Raw genomic sequence first — 12,529 nt, 5'->3', positions numbered from 1 at the left:
TTACATATGGAAAAAAAAATTAGTTGCAACCTGTCAAAATTATACATAATTTTTATTTTTTACTTTTTTGCCGCCAAAACTATTTTTCTGTTAGTACAAAATAATTTGTAAGGAACTCGATTTTATGCAAACATAATAATCCGTAAGTAAAATTAGTATATAAAATTTTATTTATCTATAAATTTAAATTATAAGTAAGTAACTTACAGATTTTTTTAGGGAATAAAACACATAAATTTATTGTGCAAGAAGATAGAAATTGTGAAAAACAAAAAAATACTTCCAGAATTTGAGATAAGGTAACATTATTCGCATATATACCAAGATTTAAGACAAAATGTATGCATTCATTTATATCTCATATATATAATGATATAATCCATTATATTTTTTATTTTTTATTAATATTATCATAAAATAAATAAAAAATATAATATTAAAATAAAAAATAAAAATTATTTTTTTATAATATCAATCTCATACAAATTTTTTATTCTCTTCCCGCTCTTTTTTATGATATTTCATTTATGTGAAAGTGATAAAAGATATTTCTATATAAAATAAAAAGTTAATTTGATTCGTAAAGTAATAGACAAACTGTTACACTTTTCACTTCACTAATCAATTAAAAATCTATTTATTTAAATATAATTTTATTTTTATGTATATTTTATAATTTTTCATATCAAAATTTGATATTGTTTATACATATTTTTTAGTACATTTTAAAAATTAAAAAAAAACTGAATTTCAATCCTAAAACAGATTCTCTTCAAAACCAAATTGAAATTGAAAACAGTTGCTCACTAAAACAACTCCAATTATCACTAAACAACACCAAAAATTTGTACCAAAAAAGCTATAAAAGCTATGTCCAATTAGTAACCAAGCACCAGAATTCGCAAATCAAATTTTTAAATTGAATATGAATAATATTAATTTTTAAATTAATATTAAAGATGAAGACTATATATTATTAATTAAGCTCAAATATTATGCTCAAACTTCTTTTCCAGTGTTACTCTTGTACAATAATTTCTATAAATCTCGTTAAGAAAATGAATAATGACGTTATTCTTGTAATGCCAAATGTACCCATTAATGGTTTACTTATTTATTAATTAACTTTATTCTTTTAAAATATAAGCGTACTTTGGTTTTATATTTATTGGTGTTTGTCTTTTTAAAATGTTCTAAATTTTAATTCAAATTCAGTAATGTTTTATATTTATTGAATGTTCTTTAATAAGTGTATTGAGTTTAAAAATCTAATAAATATTTATATACTTTTATTTATTACAATTTATGTTTAACATTTTAAATTGTTGGGTCTTAAATTAAAATTTCAAAAATATAGTTACAATGAATAATCAAAAGTTTTGTTTTGATGTCCGTATTAGAGGTGGAAATGTAAAGCTGAGTTATGCGGGTCTGATTCACGTTCTGCTACCAAAAAGGATGGAGTGAACGAATTGGTCAGCTGGTCTGTGTAAAAAAAAAATTATTTTTTTTAAGAAAAATAATCATACTTTATTCATCCATAATTATAGGATGACATTTATTTTATTTTATTTAAGAAAATAAATTTAATATATTAAAAAATTTAATATTTTATTTTAATCATCTAAATGAGTTAATTTAGTTTTAAGTAAAGTATTATATTTAAAATTTGTTAAAAAAATAAATAATATAAATAAGAGATTTTAATAGAATAGTTAAAAATTAGTCATCTTCATTAAAATATTTTGTAGCAAAACTTTGATAAGATACTCTTATGCATTTACATACATATATAGAAAAAAAATATATACAAAGTAAATTTTCAATTAATTCTAATAATAATCCTTATAATTGAATTTATATTTTTATCTTAAATAAATTTAAACACAAATAAAATTTTAATTTTTTAGTAATAAGAATAAGTTTTTTTATAATTAATAAAATTTTAATTTTTGAAATAAAAAATTTATACAAACTAACCTGCAAATCCACAAGTTACTTCTTATGCGTGACAAACCAATCAAATGAGTCGGTACTCCTAACACTTGACGAACCAATATAACATACATTTTACAGATCAAACACGAAACAAATACACATTTTCAGTTCAAGCAACAAATGTTTTATACAAAAATTAATTTCTGAGTCAGTATTTTTTTTTCTTCAAGGAAACAATTACACAAACATGTTAGTTACACTTTCAAGCAGAACCTAAATGCTTTAATAAAAATAAATTCTTCATAAACAAGTTGAAGTTTAATTAAAATATTATAGATAGATGTATTTTGAAGGTTAAAAATTATGTATTATGTTATTTTTAATTTTTTGGTATTATTAAATTATAATTTTATTATATTTTTTAATATTTATATAATATTAAACTTTTTTTTATATATTATTATATTAATATTATGTTAATTTTTTTAAATATGAATTTAGATTTAAAATTCAATTTAACATTTTTTTAATAAAAATATAAATTTGAATTTAAAATCTAATTCAAATATGTAGGTTCGGATTTATAAAAATCTAAATTATTTTTATAAAAGAAGTGAACTTATATTTAAAATCTAATTTAAATATTTAAATTTGTTCGATCATTATGACCATAGTACAATTTATTAATGATTCCCTCCGACAACCTTATGTCTGTGTTAATGTATTAAAGTTGGAAGTTAGAGTATATTTATAAATAATTTAGTGGATTAAAATATTTGACTGGTTGCTTGGTGCGGCAGAAGTATTATTCCAATCAGAGTATTATTGCATTGGATTAAGTACAAGTAAATTCATCCGTCCGTCTTACCACGTGCTCCAATTCTTCAACTGCTATCTCAGGACCAAAAGCATACAAGATAAACAAAATTCTGTCACCTTCATTTTTTATACTTTTCTTTACCACCACGTGTTTAAATTCTCATCTTTCTTCTCTCTCATCCCATTCTCCCCTTCTATTTTACGCCGCTCCTCTGTTCTTCGCTCTCTCAACTCTGTTTCCACTAAAACAAAAGCAGAGTATGAAATTCGGTTACTGGAGCCTGCTTCAGTCAATCCTTCTCGCACTCTCGGCGGCGACTTCTGTCGCGGAGCCCACTCCCTCCGCCGCATACGACCACGTTCTGTTTCCGGACCGGCGATGCCAGAGGCCGGTGTCGGAGAACAGCACACGGCGCGGCACGTCAGCGGCGGCGGCTGAGTGCGAGGTGTGGAGCGAGGCGTGTTCGGAGGCGGTGCTGAGTGTGGTGAGGCGGTCGGAGACGGTGGAGTGGCTGAGAGGGATTCGGCGGAAGATCCACGCAAATCCTGAGTTGGCGTTTGAGGAAATCGAGACAAGTCGTTTGGTGAGAGAGGAGTTGGATCTGATGGAAGTTAGTTATCGGTACCCTCTCGCGAAGACCGGTATTCGAGCCTGGATCGGCACTGGTGGTCCTCCTTTTGTTGCAATCAGAGCTGACATGGACGCACTTCCCATCCAGGTTTCCGCCTCCTCCCTACTCTTCCTTCCACCATCCACTATTTTTTATTCTCCAATTTTCCATGTTCTCTTCTTCAAAACCTAAAACCAAAATCAATTCCCCCAAAACTACTAATATAATATTATAATAAAATAATCAAATAGTTGCACTCTTATTGGACTCCTTCTCCTTTCTTAGTTGCCTACAATGGTATTTATCCCTAACCTAATGCTATTTTTCTTAACTTTTTGCAACAATTTTAAAAGCACAACAAAAAATGTTTTTTTATGTAAATTTATTTAACATTTTCAATAATGAAATAATGAAATGAAAGTTTATATTTAAATATTTTTTTAAGATAAAGATCTATAATTATTCTTTTATTAGTCCGACACGGTACACGTGTTGAGATCTTTGATTTGTCTTTATATGATATATATTAATCTTTGAGTTGTCTTTATCTTGTGTATATTAAGAATAAAACTTTAGATATATCTGATTTGTTCAGATATTTAGTACTCTATGTCAGATATTTAGTACTCTATGTCACTGACAACTACTAAAAAGTTAGATGTTTAAATGTTTGGTACTTTATGTATGACAATAAAAAAAAAGTTATATTTTAAATATTTAAATAAAATTAATAGAAAAATAAAATTAATTTTGTATAAAAGAAAAAAAATATTTTTTTGTCATGTGTTGAAAAGAAAAAAATTAATTCTTAATAAGTTTTCTTATAAAGGAGTAGTTTTTGAAGATAATGTAATGTAATATTTTGCTTTCACGAAGTTTCATCTTTGCTTTTGTACCAAATAAAGATTTATGTCTTTTTTTTTCACTACTTTTGCCCTACTTTACTACCGTTGACTATTGATTTATTTTTTATGCATCCAATAGTGTAAAAAAAGCACTTAACTTTACACTTACCTCTTAGCAATAAGAAATAATCTTTAATAGTGATTAGCATCTGGCAAACTGTGTTTGAAGTGCCTAATTAATAATAATTTATTTTTCATAAAACAAAATTCCATCTCATGACTACTTGGGATTCGTTGTAGGAAGCTGTGAAGTGGGAGCACAGGTCTAAAGTTGCCGGTAAAATGCATGCTTGTGGGCACGACGCACACGTCGCTATGCTTGTTGGCGCTGCCAAGATCTTGAAAAGTCGAGAGCATTTATTAAAGGTTTGTTCTTTCCTTATCTCTTAATACTAATCAACATAGTATTCCAAGACTTAGAATTATTTTTGGACACTTCCTCTTTATATCATCCACATTTCTCAATCAACTACATTCAGACATAATTAACACCAACTTCACCTCATACTTACATTTAGAGCAAGAAATCTTATATAATTTACCTTAATTACAAGGCAATGGAATATATGGAATTTGAGTGTATTTGCTTCCTTCTTTACATTTTATTGCCCAATTAGAAGTTTTATGTTTTGATTCTTCCCAATTTTCAAGTGTTGAATTAGCGTAAGGAATAGAAGTTACTTTCACACACTGTATGTAAGTTTTCCATTTTAACATTAATATATAAATAAATAAATAAAAGGGAGAGAGGTTGGCATCCTTATCCTGATAGCATGCCTCCTTTATAATGGTATAACTTTATTGGGACGACACTTCGTCCTAAAAGTGAAGTCCACTACACTTCCTTTGCCTCTAACAAATCCACTGCACTTTTCTGTGGAAGACACAATCTTTTTACTCTATGTGGGTTAAGATATATTGCGGCTATCAGTTAATGTCTCCTGCAAGGACAGACAGTGGAAAAACTTAATCGGAAAGTTCTAATAACTTACATAAAAAAAATCATTCTAAATATATAACTTTGCACCATCTGCCCTTTTACCTTAACATACACGTATATTTGTAACACTCTAAGATTTTATCCATTTTCAAGACAAAAAAAACCCATATATATTTATAGATATATGTATTTGTCATTCAAAACCAACAAAATATTTCAAATTACAGTTCTTGAAAATATTATTTACAAAATTAATATACTATGTATGAAATAATAGATCTTCTAGCAACTTTTGGTGTCTCTACTAATAACTATATAATTATTTTAATTATTTCATGCTTTGTGAGGGTAAATATTTTTTTTATAGATTTTCATACTGTCAGGTAATTAGAAATTATTTTAATTATAATTTTAAAATTAGTTATTATAATAGTTGATAAATTTTTATATTATGCATCATTTTACTATTAGATGATAATATAATTTCATATTATTATTGAACCGTATATATAGCATATTATAAGAAAGAAGAGAATAGTTTTCTTTTTAAAATGTGGTGTTTAGGAGATCATGTAACCAACAGTTTTATTTATTTATTTTACTTTTCATATTTATGATTTATAAGAATGTGAGACAAGGTAGGGTTGTGTGGGCAGGTTTGACAACTAAATGTGGGTATGTTGTCTTAAGTCATAAATTTGACCTTCTCTCACAAACTATTCAAAACCATGTTCACATGCTTGTCTAGGCTATTTTTTAACTTGCCCTTTCATCTTACAAGACTATGATGTCATGGGAGAAAAATATTCTAAATTTTAATAAAAAAATATTTATATACTTAATTATTTTTTTAAAGATTTTTATTTTTATGTTTATTTAATTTAAAATATACTTAATTATATATAAAATTTGTTTAAGATCCCAATTAGATATCAAAACATTTTATATTATATATGTAGGTGCAAATCTTCACCTTATAAATTAATTTTATAAAATTAGGTTAAATTTAAAATTTACTTCTAAATATAATATTATAATCATTCAAAATTTTAGTGAAAGTTTGTTGAATTTATTATGATGGTATCAAATTACTTATAAATTTATAGTCCCATAATAATAATTGAGTAATATATAAGTGAGATTTTAAATTAACAAAATGAAGTTCATATGTGTAAAAATATGAGATTTAGATATAAGTTTTGAAATCCATCAATGCTTTATTCTATTGAAACCTTGTCACTCAAAAGTAAAATAAAAGCATTACTTTGTTTTATAAAAGAAAAGGTTTGATTCAATATAAGTCAAACATAAATAAACAAAGAATAATCTATATCCAACCAATTCAACAAGATAAATAGTCAGATAAAAGTTTAAAATAATAAATTTGGATTAAGTTGGAGCAGTCAAATTAGAACCAAATTTGACTGGATCTATGCATTGCAGACCTATTAAGCTTGATCAAGATCGAATATCAAATTTTCATTCCGATGAAAATATTGGTTTAGATTTCGGGTGGGTTTAGTTAGGTAGTGGAGAAATTCTAACTTCAAGGCTTCGTAACATTTTCTATTTAAGAAAATCTTCAATTAATAAAATATATTTTAATAAAAAATATATTATATTTTTGTATTTTTGTACAAGAAATTGTAGAAATAGCTCTCTTTTATCTTATTTTGTTTTTCTTATACAAATTTGCAAAAACAAAAAATAAATAAAAACAATACGATGTTTTAATAACTCAAAGTAAAATAAAAATATTTGTTAGCTTTATCCGTTTGTTCCAGTTTTTAAAATAATAAAAAGTAAAAATAAATTAAAATGTAACTAAAATAAAAATTATTTAAAATAAGGTTCTGATAAAATAAACTATTTAAGAGTTATTCCACAGATTGTGAACAAACATAAGTTTAATATTTAAAATCACCAAGCAAATAAACTACCCCATCACTGCCACATTGCTATTAAAGGACCTGTTCTGAAGCAATGTAAGAAGTGGTTCTTACAAATAAAGTTTGCTTTGCCGTGTATAAACCTGGCCACATGCTTCAATAGCTCTATCATAGAGTTTTTTCTCCATTAAAGATAAAGGAAAATTACCTTTTTTCCTTTCTGGATTGTTTTGAATAGTTATGTAAAATGAGAGAGATACATAAAATGAAAGCAAAGTAGAAAATGAAACCATTTAATTTAGATGAAAAAGAGAAATACATAAAAATATATTTGATTGATTAGAATGAAAATAAGAAAATTGATATATATATATATTATGTTAATTTAAATATCTAAACAACAATAGACAACAATCATTTTGGATATTCTGGATAATGTACGATAGGACTCTGACTTACAACAATAGTACTTTATAGGTAGCAAAGAAAGTGTAGAGATGTTTGACCTAAAAAATTACCCTTTACCCTTTCAGTAAAAAAATGGACACTGATGAGACATCTAAACTTACAATAATTGACCACAAACTTTAGGGTAGCAATAGGGACTACCCTGTTACGAGGATGTAATAGCACTAGGGCCCATCCTATTACTAACAATTCAGACGCCTTTTCTACTTTTTGTTTGAACATAAATGTCTAGTCCTAATATAAGACCATGTTTGAAAAAATATAGAAACATATTTAAGATAGAAGTAAATAACTACAGAGCTGCACTCTCTTTGGTTGAGAGAGTTACCGCTTACACGAGGGAAAACTTTATTTGATTTTGTATATTTTTTTATATATCTTATAAGGAAAAATAATTTATCAATCTTGATTCTTTTAAACAAATCAATGGTACATACCAATAAATTTTTTCTACTCAAATATATTATCTTTTCATTAAACCAAACCATTTTACTTTTTATTTACTTTCTTTTCAAATAATTTCAAATCAATCCTTCACCATCCATAAAGTATAGTAAATTAAGTAGGTTTAAAGAAGAAGAAAAATAGAAAAAATGAGTAATAGTATTTTTAAAATTAGATTTTATCTTTATTTGAACCTAATTACATGTGTTTAGGAAGAAGGGAAAGAATAAAAGAGAAAAATGTAATTAAAATGATGGGGCAATGGTGGTAGGCATGAGTGGCAGTTGGGTTGGAAGTTACAGATGGAAGTTGAAAGTGAGATGACAGGAAAGTTGAAATTTTTAGAAGGCCAGATGTGATGTCTTTTCCAATCTTTATATTCGTGTAACCTAAAATCAATACCCTATTTCTTAAATGCAAGGTCATTGTCCAATGAATCTTCTTGTGAGTATTATCTCTTTCACAATTATTGATAATGTCATAAATTAATATCTTTTCCTCTTTAATTCTTTATTTTAGTACTTAATTTGTATTCTTCATGTGTTCTTTTTTTTATATTTTCTTAGTTTTTTTTTTCTTTTTATGTTTTGTTTTCATGTTCAAAGTTTATTTTTTTTACCATGAATTGTTAGCTGAAATAATGATTAATACCAATAAGAGATATTAAGCTCACTTTTCAAGGTGAAAATGACATAACATAGTATACTGGAAGGGTGTATATTTACTGTATGCAAGAGAAACCGTAGAAGACTAAATATGCAAAGAAAGTTATATATATATATATATATATATATATATATAATTAATTATAATTTATCTTTTATTTTTTTATTTTAAATTTAAATTATTATTATTTATTTAAAATAAAATTAACATTTAAATAAAAAAATATAATCAAAATTATAAAAAAAAAAGTTATTATAAAAAAATTAATCATATTATATAAAATAAATTATAAATATAAATAACAAAAAAATAAATATTTTTTTAATAATAAAAAAAAAGATAAATTTAACATAAAGTAGAAAGTAAAGATAAAAATAATAATTTTAACATAAAATAAGTTTTTATCAAATATTTTATAATTATAAATATTTTAAATAATATTTTAATTAAAAATAATTATAATTTATAAATAAATTATTCAAATTAATTTTTTAATTATTTTTAAATATAAAGATAAATTTATAAACTTAGATTTTTATAAATTAGAAAAATATAAATTCAATTACATCCATCACATCACTCACAAATTTTTATAAACTTTTTTTCATACTTTCTACTTTATTTACTTAATCCAAAAAAATTAACTTTCTTTTAAATTTTTCTTTCAAATCATTTTAAATCTACTTCCAAATTTAAACTTTCTAATGCAAACAAAACACACAAACTCGGAATTCCATATTTCATGTTCTTGTACAAATTTTTTAAAAAATACTTGGATCTCTGTCTCACTGAGGAGTGTGATAGATCAGTAACTGGCGAGTTTCTAAATAGAAACTAGAATTTACCATACTGACATAATTTATAGTTATAGATAACTACACTGTTTAGGAAAATTTGTGGTCTAATGCAAAGAAATAACAAATTTATGAAGCATATATTTTTATATTTTGTGTGAAAGAAAAATTAATTGTCTTGAATCCCCATTCATAGTAAGACTCTACATTATTATTCCAATTTCAATGTAAACAAACCTGATGCATGGAAGTATTGTGTCTCAACATCTCATAAACCCAACCTGGTTAGCCTTAATTAATCTTAATTAATAAAAAAATGTTTCATGTCTACATTCTATGAAAAATAGATAAGAAAACAAAGAAAAATGATGATTATCTCAACTGTTGTTCTGTCCATCACAGGGAACTGTAATTTTGATATTCCAGCCAGCTGAAGAAGCTGGTAATGGAGCAAAAAGAATGATGCAAGATGGTGCTTTGGAGGACGTGGAGGCAATATTTGCAGCCCATGTATCCCATGAACATCCAACTGGTATAATTGGGTCAAGGCCTGGGCCCCTCCTGGCTGGTTGTGGGTTTTTCAGAGCCATCATCAGTGGCAAAAAGGGTTTTGCTGCCCATCCTCACCGTTCCGTTGATCCTGTTTTGGCTGCTTCAGCTTCTGTCATCAGCTTACAGGGTATTGTCTCCCGCGAATCAAATCCTCTGGATTCTCAGGTTTTGCATCCTACCAATATCAAACTTCTTTTCCTTTTTTCATTCTCCACTTATCTGTCTTTGCATAACTTCCTAACCAATTACAACTTTAGGTTGTCTCTGTAACTTCGTTTAATGGAGGAAACAATCTTGACATGATACCAGACAAAGTGATCCTTGGTGGGACTTTCAGAGCCTTCTCTAACACCAGTTTTTACCAGTTACTTGAAAGAATAGAACAGGTCAGCAACTGCCCCATTTTTATTAGATTTAGTTGCACTTCTAATCTTCCTATCATTTGAATTTCACTGTCAAAAAGTATACTACAAATGACCCTTATCTTATTCTATTTTAATTGTATAAATTTAGTCTATTTGTTAACTTTACATATAAAAATGCAGTTGTGCCAGTAAAATGCTAATGGTGTCATTTTACCATTTCAGTTAAATGTTGGATAAAAAATTTATAGATGGACTAAAATTACACAATCACAAATAAAGCAAATCTGTAAAAGAATGTTGAAGGGCCAAGTTGAATAAGTCTTACCTATAATTAAAGTGGACTGAGCAGAAGAATGTTATCTTTTCAAAACAGGTGATTGTTGAACAGGCCAGTGTTTATAGATGCTCTGCAGAAGTAGACTTCTTTGAAAAGGAGTACACCATTTATCCTCCAACAGTAAATGATGAGCGAATGTATGAGCATGTGAAGAAGGTGTCTATTGATTTGTTGGGACAGAAGAATTTCAGGGTAGTTCCACCTATGATGGGTGCTGAAGATTTTTCCTTCTACTCCGAGGTGGTTCCCTCAGCTTTCTTCTACATAGGGATAAGGAATGAAACATTGGGGTCTACTCATACAGGACACTCTCCATATTTCATGATTGATGAAGACGTTCTACCAATAGGTGCTGCTACACATGCTACTATTGCAGAGAGGTACCTCATTGAACATGGCTCATGAGAAAGCCCTACTCTTGTTGTCACATCACATCACATCCTCTCAACTTCGTACAAAATTGGCACACTAGTTTACCCCTTATTCTCATGTTTCTTACAGGAGTAAATTCTCACTTTAGTTTGTGATATTGTAAGTGTTTGTCACTTTAGTTTAAGTTTATAAAATCTTTACTCTATCCTCTACCTTTATATAATGTTTTCACTTTAGTATTTTTTACATTTAAACATTTTCCCTAGTCTTTTATGCCAGTCCAACTTCTTAAACAAGCTAAATTAAAAGCCATTTTACAAAGTTAAAGGACTAAATTATAGATTCGGCCAAGTCAAAGGGTTAAAAGACCAAACACTTACAATTGAAACTAAATAGAAATTTACTATTACTTATGTTTTTAAATATCTAGTTGAAGTGTGCGGTCATACAAGTTTCTAAAATCTATTCAGGTGTACAAAAATTATATTTTTATTTTTATTTATTTTCCACAAAAAGCTGGTGATTGTATATGTAAGAAACAGGTGGTAAATAGTAGAAACACTGGGCCTAGTGAACTGACCCAAGCTTTTTAAAGAAAATAAAAGCTGATGATTGTATAAATAGAAAGGGCTTCTTCTTCCTGCACCCCTACGTTTTTCTTTCTGCACCCTCACAATTTTCTAAATCCCAAAACTGGCTTTGATCTTTTATTTGAAAAAGGACACCGTGGTTAATGGAAATCAGGATGTGGGAGTGTGATTCGGATTCATTAATCTGGAACTGCATTATTTCTTTTTCCGATTGAGGGGGTGTTTTAGAAGAAAATTTTGCATGAATTATTGATTTTCAGATTGTTGAATCCGAAATCCTAATCCTGTTTCGGATTGGTGGATCTGGAATGTTTTTTTTCTTTAATTATGAATTTCTAAATCCAGAATGCATATTTTTGTTACGGATTGGTGGATCCGAAATTTTTCTGAATTTCATAATCCAGAATGCAAAAAAGTAAATATAGTTGAAGTGCATTTTAGGATTTTAAAAAAAATAATACGGACAGTTCAAAACATGTGAGGGTGCAGGAAGAAAAATGTACGGGTCCAGGAAGAAACTGCCAATAGAAAGAATGGCAAATAGAAAATTCTGGATCAGCCGAATTGGCCCCGACTTGTCAACAACATGGTGCATATATAGGAAAGATGAGTGGTAAATGGCAAAAGTGCTAGGCCAGCCAAATGGACCCACGATAGGAAAAACGTGTTGTTTCTTCTTGCACCCGCATATTATGTGAAAAGATGTTTTTATTCTTAAGTAAATAAATAAATAAACCCAAAATCCCACACACTTCACCTGCAACAACCCCATACACCACATTTATGTTAGTTCAAGCTTTGCGGCGGTTTTTTACACTGTTTGAGAGCGTTTGGCAAAT

At 27.6% G+C, this 12,529-nt stretch overlaps 1 protein-coding gene and 1 long non-coding RNA gene across 2 annotated transcripts; one reads left to right on the top strand and one right to left on the bottom strand.

Annotated features, from left to right (window-relative positions):
• The first annotated feature begins 2,809 nt into the window (after positions 1-2,809).
• On the top strand, positions 2,810-11,354 carry LOC137821016 (IAA-amino acid hydrolase ILR1-like 6). Its single transcript, XM_068625404.1, has 5 exons — positions 2,810-3,476; positions 4,514-4,639; positions 9,877-10,191; positions 10,284-10,412; positions 10,765-11,354. The coding sequence occupies exons 1-5, from the start codon at positions 3,018-3,020 to the stop codon at positions 11,131-11,133; spliced, it is 1,398 nt and encodes a 465-aa protein (XP_068481505.1). The 5' UTR covers positions 2,810-3,017; the 3' UTR covers positions 11,134-11,354.
• On the bottom strand, positions 9,741-10,853 carry LOC137821017 (uncharacterized). The gene is made up of 2 exons (XR_011082730.1): positions 10,717-10,853; positions 9,741-10,461 (listed from the first exon to the last, which is right to left on the bottom strand). It is a non-coding gene; the product is annotated as an uncharacterized lncRNA (long non-coding RNA).
• Positions 11,355-12,529: the final 1,175 nt, after the last annotated feature.

Source organism: Phaseolus vulgaris, chromosome 9, assembly GCF_000499845.2.
Source record: "Phaseolus vulgaris cultivar G19833 chromosome 9, P. vulgaris v2.0, whole genome shotgun sequence".
Lineage (NCBI taxonomy): Eukaryota > Viridiplantae > Streptophyta > Magnoliopsida > Fabales > Fabaceae > Phaseolus > Phaseolus vulgaris.
Note: the sequence above shows the minus strand (reverse complement) of the source record. Positions and strands in the feature narration are given on the sequence as shown.